Below are 25,640 nucleotides of genomic sequence, written 5' to 3' on the forward strand. Positions count from 1 at the left end.
TACAACATTTTGAGTGTGTAAAAATACTTGTTCACAAATCTGGATTATCTCAAATTTGGAGTTATTTTTTGACATCTCAACATAGATGAATAAGAATATGGAAGTCTGGGCATTTACGGGGCTTGAAATTAAGCACTTTGTTTTGAATTTGAACAATATATATAATAGAAGTTCCAAGAATTTGAGTAGTGTGGTTGTCAATCATGGGAGGAATTGGTGAATGTTACACGTGTGTAAAGTGATCACTTAAACCAGCCTATGATGGTCGTAAGCCCCGTAAATGCCCAGACTTCCATATTCTTCTGTATCTTTATTGAGATGTCAAAAAATAATATTAACAAAAATACATTAAAAAGACATTTAAAATAAAAATAATATATTCTAGTTAGCCCGTAGTCTTTTATAAAGTTTCACCGATTTGTGGATTCCATTTAGAGTTAGCAGGAACATCACCAACTGGAATACCCGATGAAGCAAATATAACCTGCAAAATTACATTTTATTAGATTCTGGTAGAGCATGTACAATATTCTGGTATTAATTAACCTTTCCCTTCCGGTGCTAAAATAAACCGCGCGTCCCGGTGTTGGGTAGTCACTACACAATAAAAAATTATATATATATAAATCCCTTACCGCACCCCAATGGTGCATAGGGCACTGCTTCATATAAACGCAGTGTTATCTCGATCGATTACACATGAAGGAAAGGTGATCAGCCCTCCATGTCAGGTACCAGTCCAGTGTAATATTGAATAAATATTAGAGTGAAAAAATCACTTGTATTTATTAAATCCCCCTGGGAATCGAACCCGGGACCTCCAGAACGGTAGGCGAGCATGCTGACCATTACACTACGGAGGCGGAAAAAAACAACAATAAAAAATTAGCAATTTTAAATCGTAAAAATATGGACATTCATAGCTAATCCCCTCAAATTATTACAAATGAAGTAAAAATTATAAAAATTTAGATTTATGTGCTGAAAGCATCATAAAACCATCTGGCAACGCTCACGGAATAAGCATAGGTATACTCTTGTCGAAAGCTCAAGAGCTACCAATCTAACCTAACCTAACCCAACCCGCTAGCTAGCCAGAGAACATTGAGCTTTGAGCTCCTCACGCTTGCACAGTGCAAGTTTGCAAGAGTGAGATGCGAATATAGTGTCGCGGTTCCCGTACATTCTTCACGCGCTGTTTGTACGCGAATTTGTTTCTGGTATTCACAAAATACCTCGGATGTACCCGATAAATTCTGATTATTATTATCAATATTATTTTTTTAATCCATGCGTAAATATGCTATGGAGGAATACCTAAAATCGTAGGCTTGCATTTACTATATTTATAGAGATAAAATGGTTATTAGCAGCAATGTGTACTAGGTACAAAATACCGGGAAGGGGGAGTTCATTTTGTTTTATTATTTCTGCCTTAGAAAATTATCTTTGCCTATTATGTACAATGATTTAAAGCATATTCAGTTTAAATATCTTAAAAATGATAGTGGATGTTTATACTAATGTGTAAAGGCAACTAGCCGTAACTCAAGTTGCGGCTGTTTGGCGTAACACGGCGCAAAGCATTCTTATAACTGGCCTATATCATATAAAAATAAAATAAATAAAACCCTTACCGCACCCCGATGGTGCATAGGGCACTGCTTCATATAAATGCAGTGTTATCTCGATCGTTTACACATGAAGGAAAGGTGATCAGCCCTCCGCTTCAGGTACCAGTCCAGGGTAATGTTGAATAAATATTAGAGTGAAAAAATCACTGATATTTATTAAACCCCCCTGGGAATCGAACCCGGGACCTCCAGAACGGTAGCCGAGCATGCTGACCATTACACTACGGAGGGGGACATATCATATACGATCACAAATTTTGCTCTATCCAGGAAAGCCTTTACCGAGATATTCATTATCCGAAAAGCCGCAAAATTGTATTAATTGATCCATGTTTTGGCAAAAAGTATCATTTTATAATTCGCTGGGATAACGTACATTTTCTGGGCATTCCGAAAACATGCACAACTGAAAATTTACGATTTTTGATATATCGCTCACTCCTTTCAAGAACGTCATAAATCAAAAAACTTGATTTTTCAGGAGAACGTTTTTTAAGTTTAAAAATATAATACAATGTATTCAAAATAAATATCAAGCAACTTTCTGAACTTTTTACTGTGCAACAGATCTTTTAAAGTAAAACCTGAAGGTTTCTTCTCCATTTGAAAAATATTCAGTTTATTTAAAAGAATTATTAAACAATACCTTTTCTTTAAAATGCAAAAACTACACTTTCTGCCCTGTAGCGGGTAAATATTAAGTTAAAATTATGCTGCTTTTGCTGGAATATAGTACATTTTCTGGACATTCCGAAAATATGCACAACTGAAAATTGACAATTTTTGATTTATGACGTTCTTGAAAGGAGTGAGCGATATGACGTTGTTGAAAGGAGTGAGCGATGTATATACTCACTTGAAGTATTTCTTCTTTGCAGCTGGAATGGTGGAATCGTCTTCTTTAAGTAGATACCTCCTCACACCAAGAAAATAAGTTCTGAAAATAATTTACAGTATCAAAATGAATTCAAGGAATCAAATACAAAAGAGAATATTAGTGTAAGGTACATACTAGGTGACATACATACGCACAGCATGCTGCTTGACATTGTCACTTAACATTTGCAATGATAACAATTGCTTTGTTATTAATTTAATATAATTATTCATCTTCTTCTAATTCTTATTATAGGCCTTGCGGCCTGTTTTTAAGAGGGATTAGCCTCCTGCGATGTCGATTCCCAGCTATCGGCCCATCTCTTTGGTGGTCTGCCCGGTAGTCATCTACCATGGGGTTGGCCGTACAGTGCGATGTGGGGGAGTCTGGATGGTTCCATTCTCCTCACATGCGCATACCATTGTCTCCTTCGTTGGCTTCCTCACCTAACGACATCTTCCATCTCGCATATTTCTTTGATCCTGACATTTCTGATTCTATCTTGATTCTATATATTCCATATAATTATTGCTTATTTGAAATATTTTCATTGCTTCCCAAGCATTAGGAAATAAAAAATATTGTCAAATCGTAAATGAGAACATTTGTTTTTACCACTTGAGTATTATATTTATTTCTAACGACTAGTTTCAGAAGCTACAGGTGCTTCCCTAGAGTATGTAGTATGTACTAAAAGATGAGGCGTAGGACGCAGCATATCTTGGATACAACTGTTGTCAAGAAAAGGCGATTCTGTTGGCTTGGCCATGTACTCCTTAAGCCTCCTGAGAGCCGCCATCAAGCTTGCCTCTTGCCGACAAATTGTCAGCAGTGGTCCCCGACCACTGCTGACAATTTGTCGGCAGTTCTCGTTTTGAACTTCGGGACGCGGATCTGACTTGGGAGGATGCGAGGGAGCTGGCAGCCGACAGAAAAGCCTGGAGACAGTTTACGGATTTCACATGCTCCACATTGAAGAAGAAAAAGATTAAGACAGTGTCTGGATGATATACTCCTATACACCGAATGCAAAACCTCGGCAATGATTTTGCGGACCATATCGATATGTGAAACCTATATATCGATGTCGTCCCTTCCTAACTATAAAGCGATAATCATTTCAATATTTCTGTTCCAACCCTTATGTATGGAGTTCTGGTTCCAACCCTTATGTATGGAAGCGAAGCATGGAGTTGGCAAAAGAAGGATGAAAGCAGACTGAATGCAGTCGAAATGCGATCCCTCAGACGAATGTGTGGCAAAACGATGTTTGATAGATGTTCGAATGATGAAATAAGGAAAGAATGTAAGGCTGAGATAAACATTATCGATAAAATTAAGAAAGGTGTGTTGAGATGGTTTGGACATGTGGAGCGTATGAGTGAAGAAAGAACGGTTAAACAAATTTATGGGGCAAATGTAGTTGGTAAAAGAAGCTGAGGACGACCGAGGAAAACTTGGCGCAATCAGGTATGTCAAATACTTGAAAGCGGCCGGGTCAGGAGTCGTAATAATCGTCGGGTATGTATGAGGAGATGCATGAATGTAGAAGAGGCAAAGAATGTTTGCAAAGACAGAGAATGTGGCGTTCGATTCTCTCCGCCTACCCCTGCAGGGAAGCGGCGTGATGGTTAGTTAGTTAGTTAGTTAGTCCCTTCCTTACTATAAAGCGATAATCATTACAGGCTAATGCATAATTTCTTGTTTTATATGTTCGTCCTTATTTAAATAAGTAGGTACTTTTTGAAGCAAAAATATACTTAAAAAGAGAAAACATTATATAATCATTAAGTATACAACATGTAATATACTATGTAAAAATTCGGCTATGGCTGTTAATAAAGGGAAAAGAAGAAGAATCAATGGTAATGAAAATTATTATTTTGTAACATCTCATCAAAGATGAAGAAGAATATGGAAGTCTGGGCATTTACGGGGCTGACGACCGTCATAGGCTGGTTTAAGTGATCACTTTACACACGTGTAACATTCACCAATTCTACCCATTATTGACAACCACACTACTCAAATTCTTGGAAGTTCTATATATATGAACCAATTTAGAAACCTTGTTCATGAATCACTAGAACTTCACTAGAGACATCTATTGGTGAGATGTAAAGAAGCTTTTTATTAAGCAGAAACTTCTATATTAGTATGTGAGATCCGAATCCTGGATTATAATCACACACATGAGAAACGCCAGAAAATACCATTTTCATTTTTATTATTAAGCTTATAATTTGACAATTTATTTATTTATTTACAACATTTGCGTGTGTCCAAATACTTGTTCACAAAATCTGGATTATCTCCAATTACAGGAGTTATTTTCATATTATTTTTTTTTTACACACATGTAAAATCCACCAATTCTACCCATTATTGACAACCACACTACTCGAATTCTAGACAAAAAAAGTATAAGCTTAAATAATAAAAATAAAAATGATCAACAACCACATCACTCAAATTCATGGAAGTTCTATATATATATATATATATATATATATATATATATATATATATATATATATATATATATATATAAGTATATATATATATATATGTATATATATATATATATATATATATATATATATATATATATATATATATATATATATATATATATATATATATATATATATATATATATATATATATATATATATATATATATATATATATATATATATATATATATATATATATATATATATATATATATATGAACCAATTTGGAAACCTTGTTCAAAACCGTAAATGCCCAGACATTCATATTCTTCTTCATCTTTGATGAGATGTCAAAAAATAATATGAAAATAACACCTGTAATTGGAGATAATCCAGATTTTGTGAACAAGTATTTGGACACACTCAAAATGTTGCAATGAAAATTGTTGATGTACATACTTTACATATTCCATCCACGGCATTTGACTCATATCGCAGAAGAAGAGTTTGCGGTCATCGGGAGACATCTTGCTGAGCAGCTTGGGGATGTTCTTGTAGGTGAAGTTCCAGTTCTGCATGGAGAAGAACACTGTCACATCCTCCAGCATGTCAATCTTTCTATACCCCTTCATGAGTCTGAGAACAAGCAAGAATTTTAACATGTCAAATTACTTTTTCAATTTTTGATTTCGTCCGCCTCCGTAGTGTAATGGTCAGCACGCTCGGCTACCGTTCTGGAGGTTCCGGGTTCGATTCCCAAGGGGGGTAAAATAAATAAAAGTGATTTTTTCACTGTCATATTTATTCTATATTACCCTGGACTGGTACCTGAAGCGGAGGGCTGATCACCTTTCCTTCATGTGTTAATGATCAAGATAACACTGCGTTTATATGACGCAGTGCCCTATGCACCATTGGGGTGCGGATAAGGGTTTTATTATTATTATTATTATATTTTTGATATCTCAGCACATCGGCTGTCCAAATTTAAAACACAGTACGGGACATTTTTTTGACAAGTAGAGTCTACTTAGTCCATAAATGCAAAAAAAAACCTACTACAAAAAATGTCCCTTGCTGTGTTTTTGGACAGCAGAAATGTCTCATGACATCTTAATTGATGAAAAAGGATGTGGATGTCTTTGGCTGCCAAAATCGAGCGAGAAACACCGGATCAAAAGTAAAATAATTTAATATATCGCTCACTCCTTTCAAGAACGTCATAAATCAAAAGTCGTCAATTTTCAGTTGTGCATGTTTTCGGAATGCCCAGAAAATGTACTATATCCCAGCAAAAGCAGCATATTTTTAGCTTAATATTTACCCGCTACAGGGCAGAAAGTGTTGTTTTTGCATTTTGAAGAAAAGGTATTGTTTAATTATTTTTTTAAATATATACTAAATATTTTTCAAATTGAAAAAAAAACCTTCAGGTTTTACCTAAAAGGATCTGTTGCACAGTAAAAAGTTCAATAAGTGGCTCGATATTTATTTTTAACACATTGTATTATATTTTTAAACTTTAAAAACGTTCTCCTGAAAAAACAAGTTTTTTGATTTATGACGTTCTTGAATGGAGTGAGCGATAAATAAAATGCTAGAAATTTGCAACACGTAAATATTTTCATGGACTTATTGGTGGGATTAGATTAAAATTATCAGATCCAAAAACAGAATTCAGTAATGACTTTTTTCAAAGAAATGGTCATATAATTTGTTTTTTATAATTTAGAAATATATTTTTAGAGTTATAGAAAATGATAGCGGGTAAATCTGTCGCAGTATTCGGCCATGTCGTATTTGATTGCATGTCATAAGCAATTTTCTTTCATATAATTTGCCATACCACAGAGTTAATAATACTTTTGATATATAAAATAATAATAATAATAATAATAATAAAACCCTTATCCGCACCCCAATGGTGCATAGGGCACTGCGTCATATAAACGCTGTGTTATCTTGATCGTTTTACACATGAAGGAAAGGTGATCAGCCCTCCGCTTAAGGTACCAGTCTAGGGTAATATTAAATAAATATTACAGTGAAAAAATCACTTAAATTTATTTTACCCCCCTTGGGAATCGAATCCGGGACCTCCAGATCGGTAGCCGAGCGTGCTGACCATTACACTACGGAGGCAGATATAAAATATCTCATGTAAAAATACACTTACCTATTTGCAAATAATTCCTATTACGAAATAGAATTTCTTTTCTAAAGTACTGAGTATATAGAGACATCTATTGAAATGATGAATAAACACTATGGTATCTATGATATTACAGTTTATTGAGATTATCGATTTTACAGATTCACGTAAAAGCTTCGCATGACAGTCAACGCGTGTCTCTAATTGAAAATTGTCAGTTTCGGTCTCTGTCGAATATCGGTTTAAAATTGTGAAACAGTAGAAAACTATTAATATTTCCGTTAAAAACATTTAATATTTACGCGTTACGCGTACTAGATTCAATCAAATGTTTAATTTATTAATCTTTACTTTTTTTCTGTGATAAAATGTGACATTTTGTGAATGTTTTAGTTGTGTTTTTCTGGGCGAACGGCGGAGCTGACGACACCATTGTGCATATTTGGTAAGTCATCACAATATCCCTTGGTTAAAAGATAATTCTACTAGGTTTTAATGAAGTATATATTAATTCGGCAGCGATATCAGCCATATCAGCGGCCTGCAAACGTTTTACCTAAAAATTCGAATAAGAATTACAACGACGTTAAATTTTCTTGAGTGCCAAATCTGTATGAAATTCTAACTAACTAACTAACTAACCATCACGCCGCTTCCCCGCAGGGGTAGGCAGAGAGAATCGAACGCCACACCACTCTGTCCTTGCAAACATTCTTTGCCTCTTCTACGTTCATGCATCTCCTCATACATACCCGACGATTATTACGACTCCTGACCCGGCCGCTTTCAAGTATTTGACATACCGGATTGTGCCAAGTTTTCCTCGGTCGTCCTCTGCTTCTTTTTCCAACTACATTCGCCTCATAAATTTGTTTAACCGTTCTTTCTTCACTCGTACGCTCCACATGTCCAAACCATCTCAACACACCTTTCTTAATTTTATCGATAATGCTTATCTCAGCCTTACATTCTTTCCTTATTTCATCATTCGAACATCTATCAAACATCGTTTTGCCACACATTCGTCTGAGGGATCGCATTTCGACTGCATTCAGTCTGCTTTCATCCTTCTTTTGCCAACTCCATGCTTCGCTTCCATACATAAGGGTTGGAACCAGAACTCCATTGTGTACTGCCAGTTTAGCTTCCGCCGATAGATTTTTATTTGCTGAAACTGATTTTAGTGCACCATTCACTCTGTTCCCAGCATTCACTCTCCTTTCTATGTCTTTATCAATCTTTCCATCCCTAGAAAACATACTACCCAAATATATGAAATCATCTACCTGTTCCAAAATCTCCCCATTTACCAATATTTCACACTCAGATCTACATTCATCTCTTTCAAAAACCATGATTTTGGATTTGCTAACATTCATCAATAAATCACTTTCCTTGCACACATTATACACTTTTGTCACCAACTTTGTATGAAATTCTAGCATACCTTTATTATAATTTGAGACGTTTATTAAATTACGGGAACACTCAATAAGATTTGAAACATAATAAGGAATTTATTCATGTATTCATTTATTCAAACCTTTTGAAAGTAAGATCCATAAAAACACTACCACTCGCGAATAATGTCCTTGCATCTCCTTTGAATGTTTGATCGAGTCAGGTTTATATCGCTCACTCCTTTCAAGAACGTCATAAATCAAAAAACTTGATTTTTCAGGGGAACGTTTTTAAAGTTTTAAAATATAATACAATGTATGAAAAATAAATATCAAGCCACTTATTAAACTTTTTGCTGTGTAGCAGATCTTTTAAGGTAAAACTTGAAGGGTATTTCTCCATTTGAAAAATATTTAGTATATTTAAAAAAATAATTAAAAAATACATTTTCTTCAAAATGCAAAAACAACACTTTCTGCCCTGTAGCGGGTAAATATTAAGTTTAAAATATGCCGCTTTTGCTGGGATATAGTACATTTTCTGGGCATTCCGAAAACATACACAGTTGAAAATTGACGATTTATGATTTATGACATTCTTGAAAGGAGTGAGCGATATGTCGTTATTTTTAGCACGTTTCCAGATTGTCGTCTTCAATACTATTTCTCCGTTTGCTTTTAATAAGGTTAAAAAAAAGATTGTTCGCATGAATACGATAGGATCGAGAGTTTTTTTTGAATTACCTAACGTCCAAGTGACTCTAAAATCTAGCTACGGCTTATGCAACACCGTTTATCATGTCCCTGCTCAGGCTTCGACTTTATAAGTTTCATAGCCTATGCCTACTCGTGAGTGGATTTACTCTTTATGTTTAAAGTTACTATAATTTCATGTAATTCATGAGTGAAAATTCTAGGCAAAAACACTCGCTTTATAGGATCGAGAGACTTCCCGCGAATATTTGTGCCGGAACCATATTTAAATACTGCCATCAATGATGGCGCGATTTATATAAGTACCTACCTCTAAACCTTCTTTACACAAGTACCTACCTAAAATTTAAATCTAAATCTTCTTTACATAAGTTCCTGACGGGCTATCTCTGTCTTTCTTTAAATATTTTCAGTTGGGTGGGATTCAGCCGGTTCGTACCGGTTCTAGCGAACCGGTACCATAAAATCCTTTTTAGGATTTTTACGGAGTGCGTGGAAGTTTTTGGTGAGAGTATTTGAATGTTTTTGATTTAAAATAAACCCTGATGATGACAATGTATTGTTGAAACCGGTAGGTTGAATTGTATTACTAAAAAAAGTGGTGAAAACAAAGGTAATCAATGTTATAAAGATATTATAAAATGTACCACAAAGTATCTGCGGAAAATATTAAAGAAATAGTCATACCTTCCACAAGGGTCACAACCCTCATTCATTCGAACCCTTATCCGCACCCCAATGGTGCATAGGGCACTGCATCATATAAACGCAGTGTTATCTTGATCGTTAAAACACGAAGGAAAGATGATCAGCCCTCCGCTTCAGGTACCAGTCCAGGGTAATATTGAATAAATATTAGAGTGAAAAATTCACTTATATTTATTAGACCCCCCCCTGGGAATTGAACCCGGGACCTCCGGAACGGTAGCCGAGCGCGCTGACCATTACACTACGGAGGCGGACAAAAAAAGTGACGAGGAATAAGACAGAAGGGAAGAGGACACAAAAGGGATGAAATAAGTTGTAGTAGCCCTTACTGCGGAGCCTTGCCCGTGCAGATGTAGGCGGAGTCCACCAGCAGGCCGGGGATGTAGTGCAGGAAGAACTTGGCCAGGCGGTGCACGGCAGCGTTCTCCTGGATGAGCAGCACGCGGTACCAGAGCGCGCGCGTGGGCGGGTTGGCGATCCCGTACTCGCAGGTCAGGTCGTACAGCTCGCCCCACGTGATGCGCGCGTCGCCCACCACGTAGTTGTAGATGCGGATGTCCGGCGGCGGCAGGCCCGCGAAGCTGGGCTCGCTGCAAGCAGAGGGTGACGGTCAGCACCTCCTCGTGCTCCTGCGCTCCGGGTAGCAGTGGAGAATGAAATACTCGTACCAGAATAGACTATAGAAAACATTAAACATCCATTCGTGCATCTCCTCGTACACCTGCGCTCCGGGTATCCGCTCAGTCACTCTACCGTAGCGGTAGGCGGAGAGAATAGAACGTCACACCACTGTCTTCCACATTTATGCGTTTCTTCGTACACCTCCATTTCGGGTACCAGTCCAGAGTACTTTAATGCAGGGGTAGGTTGGGAGAATAGAACGTCACACCACCGTCTTCCACATTCGTGCATCTCCTCGTGCTACTGCGCTCCGGGTAGCACGGCTGTCCAAACTTAAAACACAGTAAGGGATTTTTTTGTAGTAGTTTTTTTTTGCATTTTTGGACTAAGTAGCATCTACTCAGTCCAAATATGCAAAAAAACGTGCTACAAAAAAATGTCCCTAACTGTGTTTTGAGTTTGGACAGCCGAGCAGTAGAGAATAAAATACTCGTACCAGGGGATTTTAGAAAACATTAAATATCCATTCGTGCATCTCCTCGTACACCTGCGCTCCGGGTATCCGCTCAGTCCAGGTCACTCTACCGTAGAGGTAGGCGGAGAGAATAGAACGTCACACCACCGTCTTCCACATTCGTGCACATCGTCGTACTCCTGCGCTCCGGGTAGCAGTGGAGATTAAAATACTCGTACCAGGGGAGAATAGAAAACATTCTTCGCCTCTACCACTCATCCTTTCGTGCATCACCTCGTACACCTGCGTTCCGGGTATCCGCTCAGTCCAAGTCACAAGTTCCAAATGGAATAAAAAAAATCACAGTTTAAACCAGGGGTTCCCAATCTTTTTCATCCCGCGGCGCACTTACAAGTTTAGTATTTTGTCACGGCGCCCTACTTGAGTCAACTATTTGGAATGGATATATATGGACTATATATATATATATATATATATATATATATATATATATATATATATATATATATATATATATATATATATATATATATATATATATATATATATATATATATATATATATATATATATATATATATATATATATATATATATATATATATATATATATATATATATATATATATATATATATATATATATATATATATATATATATATATATATATATATATATATATATATATATATATATATATATATATATATATATATATATATATATATATATATATATATATATATATATATATATATATATATATTATAGTCGAAAGAAATAGGTACCTTCAATAATATTAGTTGGATAGAAAGATGCAAGCGCTCAAAATAGAAATTGTTGCTTTATAGGTACCCGAGAATATTTGTGGTTTCGGATAGTGACAGAGGGTCGACTCACGGCGCCCCTTTTTACTTTATACGGCGCACACTTTGGGAACCCCCGGTGTAAACCTTATTCATGTTGAATAAATTGCATTTACTGTAAGAATATATACAGCTAGAGAGCATACTTTCTTAGTAGCATGTCTATCTGTAGCTATGGACTCGATGGAACAAGATTGCGGTTCAGGGACCCACTTGAGGAAACATCTAGACACTCACCCTTCCTTGAATCTGTCAGCCACATCCCATGCCGCCGCTATGAGGCCATTGACACACATGTCTACTGGAACCACGTTGGCAATGCCTTCCCTCGAAGCTCTGGCAACCCTGAAAACATACAAAATGTCACACATCGCTAACTCCTTTCAAGAACGTCATAAATAAAAAATCGTCTATTTTCAGTTGTGGATGTTTTCGGAATGTCCAGAAAATGTACTATATCTCAGCAAATGCGGCATATTTTTAACCTAATATTTACCCGCTACAGGGCAGAAAGTGTTGTTTTTGCATTTTGAAGAAAAGGTGTTTTTTAATTACTTTTTTTAAATAAACTAAATATTTTTCAAATGGAGAAAAAACCTTCAGGTTTTACCTAAAAAGATCTGTTGCACAGTAAAAAAAATTCAGTAAGTGGCTTGATATTTATTTTTAATACATTGTATTATATTTTTAAACTTTAAAAACGTTCTCATGAAAAATCAAATTTTTTGATTTATGACGTTCTTGAAAAGAGTGAGCGACATGATCACAATAATCTTATTATAGTCCAATTTTACTTATAGTCCATTATTTGATTCAACATCGGTTAAGCAAGATTCGTCAATATCCAATTCAAACCCCGCCCACTACTTTCAACCCATGAGTATATAAGCTGGTTCAATAATAATTTTTAACCCTAGTGCATGTTTGACCTCCGCTCTTAACGCATGTTTGTCCTGCAACCATTAGTGCATGTTGGTCTTCGGGTCGACCAAAAATCGCATGTGTAGTTTTAAGTTTTGTGTAGTTTTAAGTGTGTAAATAGTGTTATGGTAGTGAATGGTAGTATTGTTTGCATGCTGTGGTAGTGATTGTCCTGACGAAGAGACGGGTAGACATGAAAATCTCGGCGAGTGGTTATATATTAATATAACTAACATTTTTGTAAAAAATAAGTAGTAATATTCTTCTTCGTGTAGGCCTTGTGGCCTGTTTTTGAGAGGGATTAGCCTCCCGTTATGTTGATTCTTTGTGGAACCCAGAGTTTATATAGGGTATTTTTTTAGAGGTACACAAATTCAAATTTCCCGCAGTAAATTGATGGTGGCACCCGCCGTGTGGCATGTTGCGCCATTTTGTTGAAATCACAGCTCTGTCACATCGATGCCATTCAATTCAGGTACGAAGAAGTCAGGTATCGTGGTTCTGTAGCGCTCTCCATTGACCGTAACATTCTGGCTGACATCGTCTTTAAAAAAATATGGGCCAATGATTCCACCTGCCCATAAAGCACACCAAACAGTGACTTTTAATGGGTGTAAGGGCGTCTCGAATAATACAAGAATAGGAGCAATGCAGGCATAGTATACATTGCAAAATGATAATAATTTGGAGTTGGAACCTGAGTAGTCCACTGCCGCAGGCAGTTATAAATCCGCTCACTCCATACACGGTGTCCACCCATCGCGGCAGGGGCTCTTCAAATGATGACACAACTAAAAAAATATACAAAACGTGGTAATATTTTTCTTTGTAAATTGGGTGTAAACAATATGTAAAGTGGGTGTATAATAATAAAATAAACGATGTGTTGCTTTGTAATTAAAGTAACGAAAATAAAAGTTTATTCTTAATTAATCTTTACAATATTTTTCTATCTATCTGATTCTGACAGTACACAATATAATATTTTTCTATCTGATGTCTTTTGTTTATTCAGTGCGACGCATGCGACATCTGGTGGTAGATTTTTACTATATGTAGGTACTTAATAAAATGTATAGGTAGTAGGTACCTAGGTATTTTATTACATATATTTGTATAAAAAAAAATACATAATCCAGATTTGTGAACAAGCATTTGGACACACTCAAAATGTTGTAAAAAAAATATACATTAATACAAATAAATCGTAGTCGTACAGGAGAAAGTGACCAACTACCAAAACGTAAAATGTTCAGGAGGGCCATTTAAGTCACTTTTGCTTGGCAACAAAATAAACATCAATGCAGTTAGTCATTTTTACCAAGTCAATATATTATACTTTCAAGTTTAAAATCATTTGGGATTTTTTCAGGGTAATATTAAGCTAGTAAGATAGCAAATAGTCAATGATCACATTTTTGTTAAACAATGCACTTGGTCACTTTCTCTTGTATTAGGTTCTGATTGATCTGATCGTGCCAAGTCTTTCTTTTCAGAACTCTCTATGAAGAATAGAAAAAAATAGTAAAATACAACTAACTCTTGACAAGTTAATGAAGAATATTTTTTTATTCAATATGCAATTAGTAATTTTTGAAAAATATAAATTGTAAAATAAAATTTTAGGTGTTTTTTTTACTATATTACTCACTCCTTTCAAGAACGTCATAAATCAAAAATCGTCAATTTTCAGTTGTGCATGTTTTCGGAATACCCAGAAAATGTACTATATCCCAGCAAAAGTGAAAGTGACTTGGTCACTTTCTCCTATATGACTACGAAATATTTCCGGTTGGGTTACACTCCATTTAGTATTATATATATATATATATATATATATATATATATATATATATATATATATATATATATATATATATATATATATATATATATATATATATATATATATATATATATATATATATATATATATATATATATATATATATATATATATATATATATATATATATATATATATATATATATATATATATATATATATATATATATATATATATATATATATATATATATATATATATAAATATATATTTATATATAAAAATACATAATCCAGATTTGTGAACAAGCATTTGGAAAAATCGTCAATTTTCAGTTGTGCATGTTTTCGGAATACCCAGAAAATGTACTATATCCCAGCAAAAGAGGCATATTTTTAAATTAATATTTACCCGCTACAGGACAGAAAGTGTTGTTTTTGCATTTTGAAGAAAAGGTATTGTTTAAATATTTTTTTTTAAACATACTAAATATTTTTCCAACGGAGAAAAAACGATCAGATTTTACCTAAAAAATCTGTTCCATAGTAAAAAGTTCAATAAGTGGCTTGATTTTTATTTAATACATTGTATTATATTTCAAAAATCAAGTTTTTTTATTTATGACGTTCTTGAAAGGAGTGAGCGATATATTTACCGATCGAAGGTCTGTAGATCCCAATGGGTAGGCCTGCTCCACAATTCCTCAGGTATTCCTCTGCTAGCGCTTTTGTGAACGTATACGTGTTGGGCCATTTGCCGATCAATCTGGAAAATAATTTTCATTTCCATATCAACAATAAAGTCATTCACAACATTTTAAGTATGTCCGCGTTGCGGGTTTATTGATTGTTGACCGGGTTATTACAAATATTGCCTACATTTGAATTGATTATAGCACCGAAACCCTTTATATTGAACGGATAATGGATCTTTGTCAGACGGAAGGAAAATCTAATTGACATACTCAACCTATAAAGGATTATATTCGACTCGTGAAGTATTTATAGCAGCCGATATAGTTAATATTGTCATTCATCATTTTCTTTTGGTAAAATTCGCCTTCGAAAAAACGTTATTTTTGTAAGTTGGCAATGAATGACGTCACAGAAGCGATAGTTATTCTAACATTGGTAACATTGTCCGCCTCCGTAGTGTAATGGTCAGCACGCTCAGCTACCGTTCTGGAGGTCCCGGGTTCGATTCCCAGGGAGGGTCAAATAAATATAAATGATTTTTTTACTGTAATATTTATTCATATTACCCTGGACTGGTACCTGAAACGGAGGGCTGATCGCCTTTCCTTCGTGTGTAAAACGATCGAGATAACACTGCGTTTATATGAAGCAGTGCCCTATGCACTATTCGGGTGCGGATAAGGGTTTTATTATTATTATTAACATTGCTAAATTATTGGCGGCTCTATTTGTTGACGTCTATGGTCCATCCTACCACCCCCCCTCCCCTCATATTTGTATATGAGTTATACGTTCAAAAGAAGAAGGTACTTATTAGGTAGGTCTCTATTTTTTTTAATAAATAATTTAAGCAAAATTTTAAATTGAAACAAATTTACGTAATTAATGTCTTTGTGGAATGAATTAAACAGTTTTGGAGATATAAAAAATTACTGTCTTTTAATTACTGAATAGTTTGGTGATTTCGACGATAGAGCAAGTGCGAAAACTCCTGCTGATTACAAACGGAATGGCAATCAAGTATCAAGTTTTGATATCGCTCACTCCTTTCAACAACGTCATATATAAAAAAAAGATTTTTCAGGAGATCGTTTTTAATGTTTTACAATATAATAAAATGTATTAAAAATGAAAATCAATCCACTTATTGAACTTTTTACTGCGCAACAGATATTTTTAGGTAAAACCTGAAGGTTTTTTCTCCATTTGAAAAATATTTAGTATTCAAAAAAATAATTTCTACAATAAATGTGGAATTGATAAATTGGCTTTTTTTTTAACAAAATTTTTTTGTTGTTAATGTAACGTAATATAATAAAATGTATTAAAAATAAATATCAAGCCACTTATTGAACTTTTTACTGTGCAACAGATCTTTTTAGGTAAAACCTGAAGGTTTTTCTCCATTTGAAAAATATTTAGTATATATTAAAATAATAAAACAATACCTTTCTTCGAAATGCAAAAACAACATTTTCTGCCCTGTAGTGGGTAAATATTAAGTTAAAAATATGCCGCTTTTGCTGGGTTAAGTACATTTTCAGGGCATTCTAAAAACATGCACAACTGAGAATTAACGATTTTTGATTTATGACGTTGTTGAAAGGAGTGAGCGATATGTGACCTATGGATTTCGCTTTCGCAGGTGTTCAGCCAATTAATACTGTTTATGGCACTTAGCGCACTTTAGCGCTAATTTGGGTTTATAAATGTCAAAATGTCAGCCAGGTGAGAATCTGGTGAGTGATGAAATCATTACACCAGGGCGGGCCGATCTATTCCACTCTATTTCAACCATTTTAGAATTATTATATCTATTGTGTAATATTGGAAAATGGACAAAGAAATTAGTTTTTGAGTATAAAGTCCGTAAAATTAATAAACTGATTTATATTAGGTTGATGCAAAAGTAACGTCGTATTTTTTCATGAAAACAATTATGATTTTTTTCGCGTATACTTTACTAATTCAGTTAATTACATATTTTCAATTATTTTGAATGACTTTAATATATATATATATATATATATATATATATATATATATATATATATATATATATATATATATATATATATATATATATATATATATAACGTGGTAATATTTTCCTTCGTAAATTGGGTGTAAATATTATGTAAAGTGGGTGTATAATAATAAAATAAACAATGTGTTGATTTGTAATTAAAGTTTATTCTTAATTTATCTTTATAATATTTTTCTATCTATCTATCTGATTCTGACAGTTCAGAATATTATATTTTTTCTATCTGATGTCTTTTGTTTTATTCAGCGCGACGCATGCGACATCTGGTGGTAGAACTGTTTTATGTAGGTAGTATTTGTAAGTACTTAATAAAATGTATAGGTAGGTACCTAGGTATTTTATTACATTTATATATATATATATATATATATATATATATATATATATATATATATATATATATATATATATATATATATATATATATATATTACGTAAGCCCTGTAAATGCCCAGACTTTCATATTCTTCTTCATCTAGTTGAGATGCCAAAAAATAATACGATAAACTTGTTTTTTTGTTTGTTTTGTAAGTATAATTTCTTTACATAATTTTATGACGAGATTTCTTAATAGGATTACCTAAAATATATTTTGAAAGCAACTCATTCTAATAAAAACAATTATTAATCTGAGCGGGTATGTGGAAATCGCCCGTGAGGTCGCTAGCTACTCGGCCAACATGTCCAGTTTTTGGCCGATGTAACACAATCAGACACACTGGCATTATTCGCGTACAATTTGTTCCCAAATCGCTCCGGGTCAGAGGTCAGAGGTCGCGGGCCTGGCTACACGGTGTGTGTCAACTCTCGGGCACTGCAAGGCCACCAAAAAGTTACATTTTCAATACAGTGAAACCTCTATCTATCGTTCCTCGAATAATCGTTTTCCCGGATGTGTCGTTTATTTCTTCTATCCCGACTTAATTTCATACTAATTAAGTAAGTGCCATAAACAGTATTAATTGGCTGAACACCTGCGAAAGCGAAATCCATAGGACACATATCGCTCACTCCTTTCAACAACATCATATATCAAAAATCGCCAATTTTCAGTTGCGCGTGTTTTCGGAATGCCCTAAAAATGCATTATATCCCAGCAAAACCGGCATATTTTTAACTTCATAATTACCCGCTACAGGGCAGAAAGTGTTGTTTATGCATTTTGAAGAAAAGGTATCGTTTAATTTTTTTTTTTTAATATTCAAATATTTTTCAAATGGAGAAAAAATCTTCAGGTTTTACCTAAAAAGACCTGTTGCACAGTAAAAAGTTCAATAAGAGGCTTGATATTTATTTTTAATACATTTTAACATTTTTTTAAATTTAAAAACGTTCTCCTGAAAAATCAAGTCTTTTTTTATGTATGACGTTGTTGAAAGGAGTGAGCGATATGATTTACGCAGATAAATGAACTATGGACCCGACTTTTCGGGTATCCTGTATGTAAGCGACGAGCAGGTTCGGGCTGTAGATACGATGATTTTAATTGATGTTTTCTTTGCTTTTATAATCATTTATGCTAATGCATTATCTTAGGTAATACGCCAGCATCACGAATCTGGCAAATTGGACAATTTACAAATGAAACTATGTACAAATACAAATGGACTGTGATTTTTCACGAATTTGATTATCATATTTATTACGTAACGATACGATAACGTAAGTTTTATATTTTTACTTGTTGATTAAAATGGATTCTTCTATTACTATTTTATTGGTATTCATGTATTTCACATGAACGTATTGTTAACCTTTCTGGCAGTACAAAAATTGAATTCCGACTTTCCGACCTGGGAAAAGGGTTCTTTTTACACGAAAAAGAGTTCTTTTTTCCATCAAATCGATGTACTATGAAGACAGAAATTACGTTAAAATATAAAACAAAAACACATTTTCGAAATATTTTTCATTTATGACAAAATTACACACAAATATCCACAGATGTCATTGCTATACAAGTTACATCATACAAACTGACAGATGGACTTCGACGTTCATTTACGTCCATACCCCGGACAGGTGAATTATAAATACAAAGTCTCTTATTACAAAGTAGTATTGTAATACTAGGCTGGTTTTAGTGATCACTTTACACACGTGTAACATTCACCAATTCTGGCCATGATTGGCAACCACGCTACTCAAATTCTTGAAAGTTCTAAATATATGGTCCAATTTGTAAGCATTGTACAAGAATCACTAGAATTTTCACTAGTGTCGTCTATTGGTGAGACGAATAAGCTTATATACTAAGCAAAAATTCTTATATTTGTATGTGAGGTCCGAATCTAACTTAATAGCTCCTATAATTGGAGTGATTACTTAAACCAGCCTATGACGGTCGTCAGCCCCGTAAATGCACAGACTTCCATATTCTTCTTCATCTTTGATGGTATGTCAAAAATAAGTAAATACTTCAATTTATCTTTTGATAGCTACAATGGATTGCTGCTGCACTCACTGCTTGGTGATGCCCTCGACGATGTCGGGGTCCGTCGAATCCACGAAGTTCATGAGCTTCATGGGGTCCATGGGCATATCGTAGAACCTCTCTTCCAGCGTGTTGGTATAGCAATGCGAGAACGCGGTCGACACGTGTACAAACGCCTGAAAAAATATTTTATTTCACATTAAAACCTATAAATAATAATAATAATAATAAAACCCTTATCCGCACCCCAATGGTGCATAGGGCACTGCGTCATATAAACGCAGTGTTATCTTGATCGTTTTACACATGAAGGAAAGGTGATCAGCCCTCCGCTTCAGGTACCAGTCCAGGGTAATATTGAATAAATATGACAGTGAAAAAATCACTTATATTTATTTTACCCCCCTTGGGAATCGAACCCGGGACCTCCAGAACGGTAGCCGAGCGTGCTGACCATTACACTACGGAGGCGGACGAAATAGGCGGACCTATAAATATGTATAATAATAATGATAAATTTGGATAGCTTATATAGCGCCATTTTCGTAAAATTATACCTCAAGGGCGCTTCACTGTGAATGAATTGGGGAAAATATTATGGTGGAAATGATTTAGCAAACAAATGTGTTTTTAGTCTTTTTCTAAAGATCATCTCACTCTCACTATATGTAACCATTGGTGGTATATTAATTTTTAGAAGTTTTTTTTAGACGGCGATTTGATAATCGATTATATTTAAAGCTGTCAAGTACTATCTACCCTCTGATTGCAAACGGCTATACATGGTACCAAACGTTTTGATCAATATCGCTAGTCTGTTTTTGGTTGGTCGGAAGATATTGCTTTTTAGCGATAAGCCTTATTTTCTGTACATGAAGTTTAAATAAATGACTTTCAAGTTTCTTTCACCTTCAAGTTTTTCATCTGCTTGGTTAGTTCTAGAACGTCTTTGGTCGCCCTAACGTTGACGGCCAACGCAAAGGGTAGCGGCTCGTGGAAGCGTACCGAGGCGGCCACGTGGAAGACGACATTCACCTGCGAAATAAATTATTAAAAAAAAAAAAATAAGAGGTGAAGGTTCGTGTCCCGAAATTCAGACGAGAACTGCCTAAGAATTGTCATCAGTGGTCGGGGAGGTCCCTTCATGATGTGTGATGCAGACAATGGAAGTTCCCTTATTCGCTCGGTATATATATATATATATATATATATATATATATATATATATATATATATATATATATATATATATATATATATATATTGTATATATAAATATATATATATATATATATATATATATATATATATATATATATATATATATATATATATATATATATTTTTTTTTTTTATATATATATATTTATAATTTTTTTATCATATTATTTTTTGACATCTCATCAAAGATGAAGAAGAATATGGAAGTCTGGGCATTTACAAAAAATAATTATAATTAATAAAAAGCTTCTTTATATCTCACCAATAGATGTCTCTAGTGAAGTTCTAGTGATTCAAGAACAAGGTTTCTAAATTGGTTCATATATATATAGAACTTCCAAGAATTTGAGTAGTGTGGTCGTCAATAATGGGTAGAATTGGTGAATGTAACACATGTGTAAAGTGATGACTTACACCAGCCCATGACGGTCGTCAGCCCCGTAAATGCCCAGACTTCCATGTTCTTCTTCATCTTTGGCGAGATGTCAAAAAATAATATAACCAGCTGAATTTATCGCAAACAGATTTAAGTATAATTTATTTTTTTAGAGGTATACATATTTAAAATGAAAAAAAAACATATTAAAATAATGTTCATGATATTGGCTTAGACAGTAATAAACAGTAATGTCATGAAATAGATAATTTTATGACATTACTGTTTCAATAATAATAATAAATCCCTTACCGCACCCCAATGGTGTATAGGGCACTGCTTCATATAAACGCAGTGTTATCTCGATCGTTTACACATGAAGGAAAGGTGATCAGCCCCCCACTTCAGGTACCAGTCCAGTGTAATATTGAATAAATATTAGAGTGAAAAAATCACTTGTATTTATTAAACCCTCCTTGGGAATCGAACCCGGGACCTCCAGAACGGTAGGCGAGCATGCTGACCATTACACTACGGAGGTGGACTGTTTAAATATGCAACCTAAATATCATACCTAAATAATATACCTCTCAGATCATGGTCTATCACTTGGTTCTTCCCAAGAAAGGAATCTCTTCATTCCTCGCCATAACACATCATTCTTCAGTAATTCATTCTCTGTCCAAGCGGCCAGACTGGATTATTTCTATTAAAATACTCTTTCATATTACCTCGTTGATGAGTATGGACCGGTCCTGCTGGGAGATGCCCAGCAATGGCTGGACGCAATCTCCGCCTATGGGTCTTATCTTGTTCATATACCCTGGTACGTCCCGCTTCACTCGGGAAAAGGCCTGAAAAAAGCACATCAAATATTATTTAAACCCTTATACGCACCCCAATGGTGCATAGGGCACTGCACCGAGAAATGCCAGTACAAAACATATAGTATATATATATATATATATATATATATATATATATATATATATATATATATATATATATATATATATATATATATATATATATATATATATATATATATATATATATATATATATATATATATATATATATATATATATATATATATATATATATATATATATATATATATATGTAATAAAATACCCAGGTACCTACCTATATATTTTATTAAGTACCTTCATATAGTACAAATCTACCACCAGATGTCGCATGCGTCGCACTGAATAAACAAAAGACATCAGATAGAAAAATATTATATTGTGAACTGTCAGAATCAGATAGATAGAAAAATATTGTAAAGATTAATTCAGAATAAACTTTTACTGTCACTTTAATTAAAAAGCAACACATTGTTTATTTTATTATTATACACCCATTTTAATTACAAAGAAGAATATTATCACGTTATTATGACAGTTCACAGAATACAATATATTTTTATCTTAAGTCTTTTGATTTTTCAATGCGACGCATGCGCGTCGTCTGGTGGTAGATTTGCGCGATCTGCTTTACCGACTGTCACATTGTGAGAGTCGGCCCTACATGTATTTAATAAAATCTGTTAGGTATTTTGTTTATATATAAATATTACCATAGAGTCCATGAGATCTTCTACTCTGGAGTGTAGATCTTTACCCTTTTTGTCTCGAACCAGCAGGTATATGTCCCCAATATCGGGACACGACCACAGCAGCTTCTCCAAGAGTACTGCGGGACAACAAACAGGACTTGAGTCAGGGGGCCATTTAACGATAACAAGCTGTCGGCAGTGCACAACGGAGTCTTGGTACCAACCCAAACCTTGTGTACGAAAGTGAAGCATAATAATAATAATAATAAGACCCTTATCCGCACCCCAATGGTGCATAGGGCACTGCGTCATATAAACACAGTGTTATCTTGATGGTTTACACATGAAGGAAAGGTGATCAGCCCTCCGCTTCAGGTACCAGTCCAGGGTAATATTGAATAAATATGACAGTGAAAAAATCACTTATATTTATTTTACCCCCCTTGGGAATCGAACCCGGGACCTCCAGAACGGTAGCCGAGCGTGCTGACCATTACACTACGGAGGCATAGAAGCCTAGTGAAGCATAGATGTCGTTAATTGATTCATCATTTTTTATATATTTTTTTTATGGATAATGGAAGCTATTTGTACAACTTTAAAAGTTATTTTGTATAAAAAAGGTATGTGTTAGGATTTGTTTGATGTGTTTAAAATCGTTAACTCATTTCATTAATTTATTCGGCAGTAACTTTGATTGTGATTCCTTGTGATATTTATTTTGTGTGATACCTTTTGATTTTTATTTTATGCAATACCTTGTGATATTTATTTTGTGCAATACCTTGTTATTTATATTCTGTGTTATTTTATGTGATAAATTGCGATATTTTTTCTGAGTGATACGCGGCGATGTATTGTATGATACTTTGTGATATTTATTTTTTGTAATACATTGCGATATTTATTTTGTGCCAAACCTTGTGATATAAATTTAGTAATCCCCTGTTATTTATTTTCGTGATAAATTTTGATATTTATTCTTTGTAATATTTTGTATTTTAGCACGTGATGTTTATTCTGTGTGATTCTTTGTTATATTTATTTTGCGCGATACCTTGTTATATTTATTTTGTGTGATACCTTGTGATATTTATTTTTGTGATACCTTGTGATATGAATTTTCGTGATACCATGTGATATTTATTCAGTGTGATACTTATGAGTATGTATATGAATTCTCACGCTTTCCAAGGAATCCCGTTCCTCCAGTTATGAAAACGTTTTTCCCCGAATAAAACTTCTGGATGTCAGTCCTGTTCAGGGGTAGGTTGTGAAGGCTGTGACTTCCGTTAGGGACGCCATTTTGTGTGCTCGTGAGTGACGCCATTTTGTTGTCAATCTGAAAAAAAATACTTATGTTACTATTGTATATATGTTTAGGGAAGGAGGTAGAGGGTATTCGTTAAGTCGCAACTAAATTTTAAATCCAAGTAAAATTTTACATTATTGACTTTTTTAAAACACCGTTTTTGAATTGAAAAAGTAAGTTTTTCTTCGAAGTAATTATATGGTTCTGAAATGAAAAGAGGTCGACGCGCTCGACTACCGTTCTGGAGGTCCCAGGTTCAATTCCCAGGGGGGTCAAATAAAATATATGTGTTTTTTTCACTGAAATATTTATTAATTATTACCCTAGACTGGTACCTGAACCGGAGGGCTGATCACCTTTCCTTCATGTGTTTACGGTCAAGATAACACTGCGTTTATATGATACATTTTCAGCCAGATATTTAGGTACATACTTAAACAATAATATCATAAAAATATGTATTAAATAAAGCCAATGTATCATGAATATTTTAATGTGTTTTTTTTTTCATTTTAAATATGTATACCTCTAAAAAATACCCTGTACATAAATCTGTTTGCGATAAAGTCAGCTGGTAATATTATTTTTGACATCTCATCAAAGATGAAGAAGAATATGGAAGTCTGGGCAATTGCGGGGTTGACGACCGTCATAGGCCGGTTTAAGTGATCACTTTACACACGTGTAACATTCACCAATTCTACCCATTATTGACCACCACTTAACTCAAATTCTTGTAAGTTCTAAATATATATGGTCGAATTTGGAAGCATTGTACAAGAATCACTAGAATTTTCACTAGTGTCATCTATTGGTGAGACGAATAAGCTTATATACTAAGCAGAAACTCTTATATTTGTATGTGAGGTCCGAATCTAACTAAATAGCTCAACCAATTTTGAAACATTGTTCTTGAATCACTAGAACTTCACTAGAGACATCTATTGGTGAGATGTAAATACTTCTATAATTGGAGATAATCCAAATTTGTGAACAAGTATTTGGACACACTCAAAATGTTGTTAACATTATTTTAATGTGTTTTTTTTTCATTTAATTATATATATAAAATTAAATAAATATGCCTCTAAAAAATATCCTTTACATAAATCTGTTTGCGATAAATTCAGCTGTTTATAAAAAAAACTTCGTGTAAAATTGAATGATAAATTGGTTTTATTTTTCAAATCGAAAGTACTTTTTGTACGATTTTTTTTATATTTAACATATGACTACTTGAAATCACGCCACGTCATCCTAATTGCGTTTCGCGTATATATTTTTTTAACCCTTTGACGACCAAATACCGATATTTCGGCTTTCAGTACTCGCTAGCGAAATATACCGAATCCGTCGGTCTGACGTTATGATTTATAAAAAA

At 34.0% G+C, this 25,640-nt stretch overlaps 1 protein-coding gene across 1 annotated transcript; it reads right to left on the bottom strand.

Annotated features, from left to right (window-relative positions):
- Window positions 1-24,308, bottom strand: LOC148308962 (fatty acyl-CoA reductase wat-like). Its single transcript, XM_088260833.1, has 12 exons — window positions 24,133-24,308; window positions 22,969-23,084; window positions 22,118-22,240; window positions 20,699-20,824; window positions 19,820-19,965; window positions 15,269-15,378; window positions 13,524-13,617; window positions 12,143-12,250; window positions 10,272-10,532; window positions 5,428-5,604; window positions 2,491-2,571; window positions 1-484 (listed from the first exon to the last, which is right to left on the bottom strand). The coding sequence occupies exons 1-12, from the start codon at window positions 24,275-24,277 to the stop codon at window positions 382-384; spliced, it is 1,590 nt and encodes a 529-aa protein (XP_088116959.1). The 5' UTR covers window positions 24,278-24,308; the 3' UTR covers window positions 1-381.
- Window positions 24,309-25,640: the final 1,332 nt, after the last annotated feature.

Source organism: Brachycentrus maculatus, unplaced genomic scaffold, assembly GCF_059751285.1.
Source record: "Brachycentrus maculatus isolate JH-2025_06_01 unplaced genomic scaffold, ASM5975128v1 h1tg000143l, whole genome shotgun sequence".
NCBI lineage: Eukaryota > Metazoa > Arthropoda > Insecta > Trichoptera > Brachycentridae > Brachycentrus > Brachycentrus maculatus.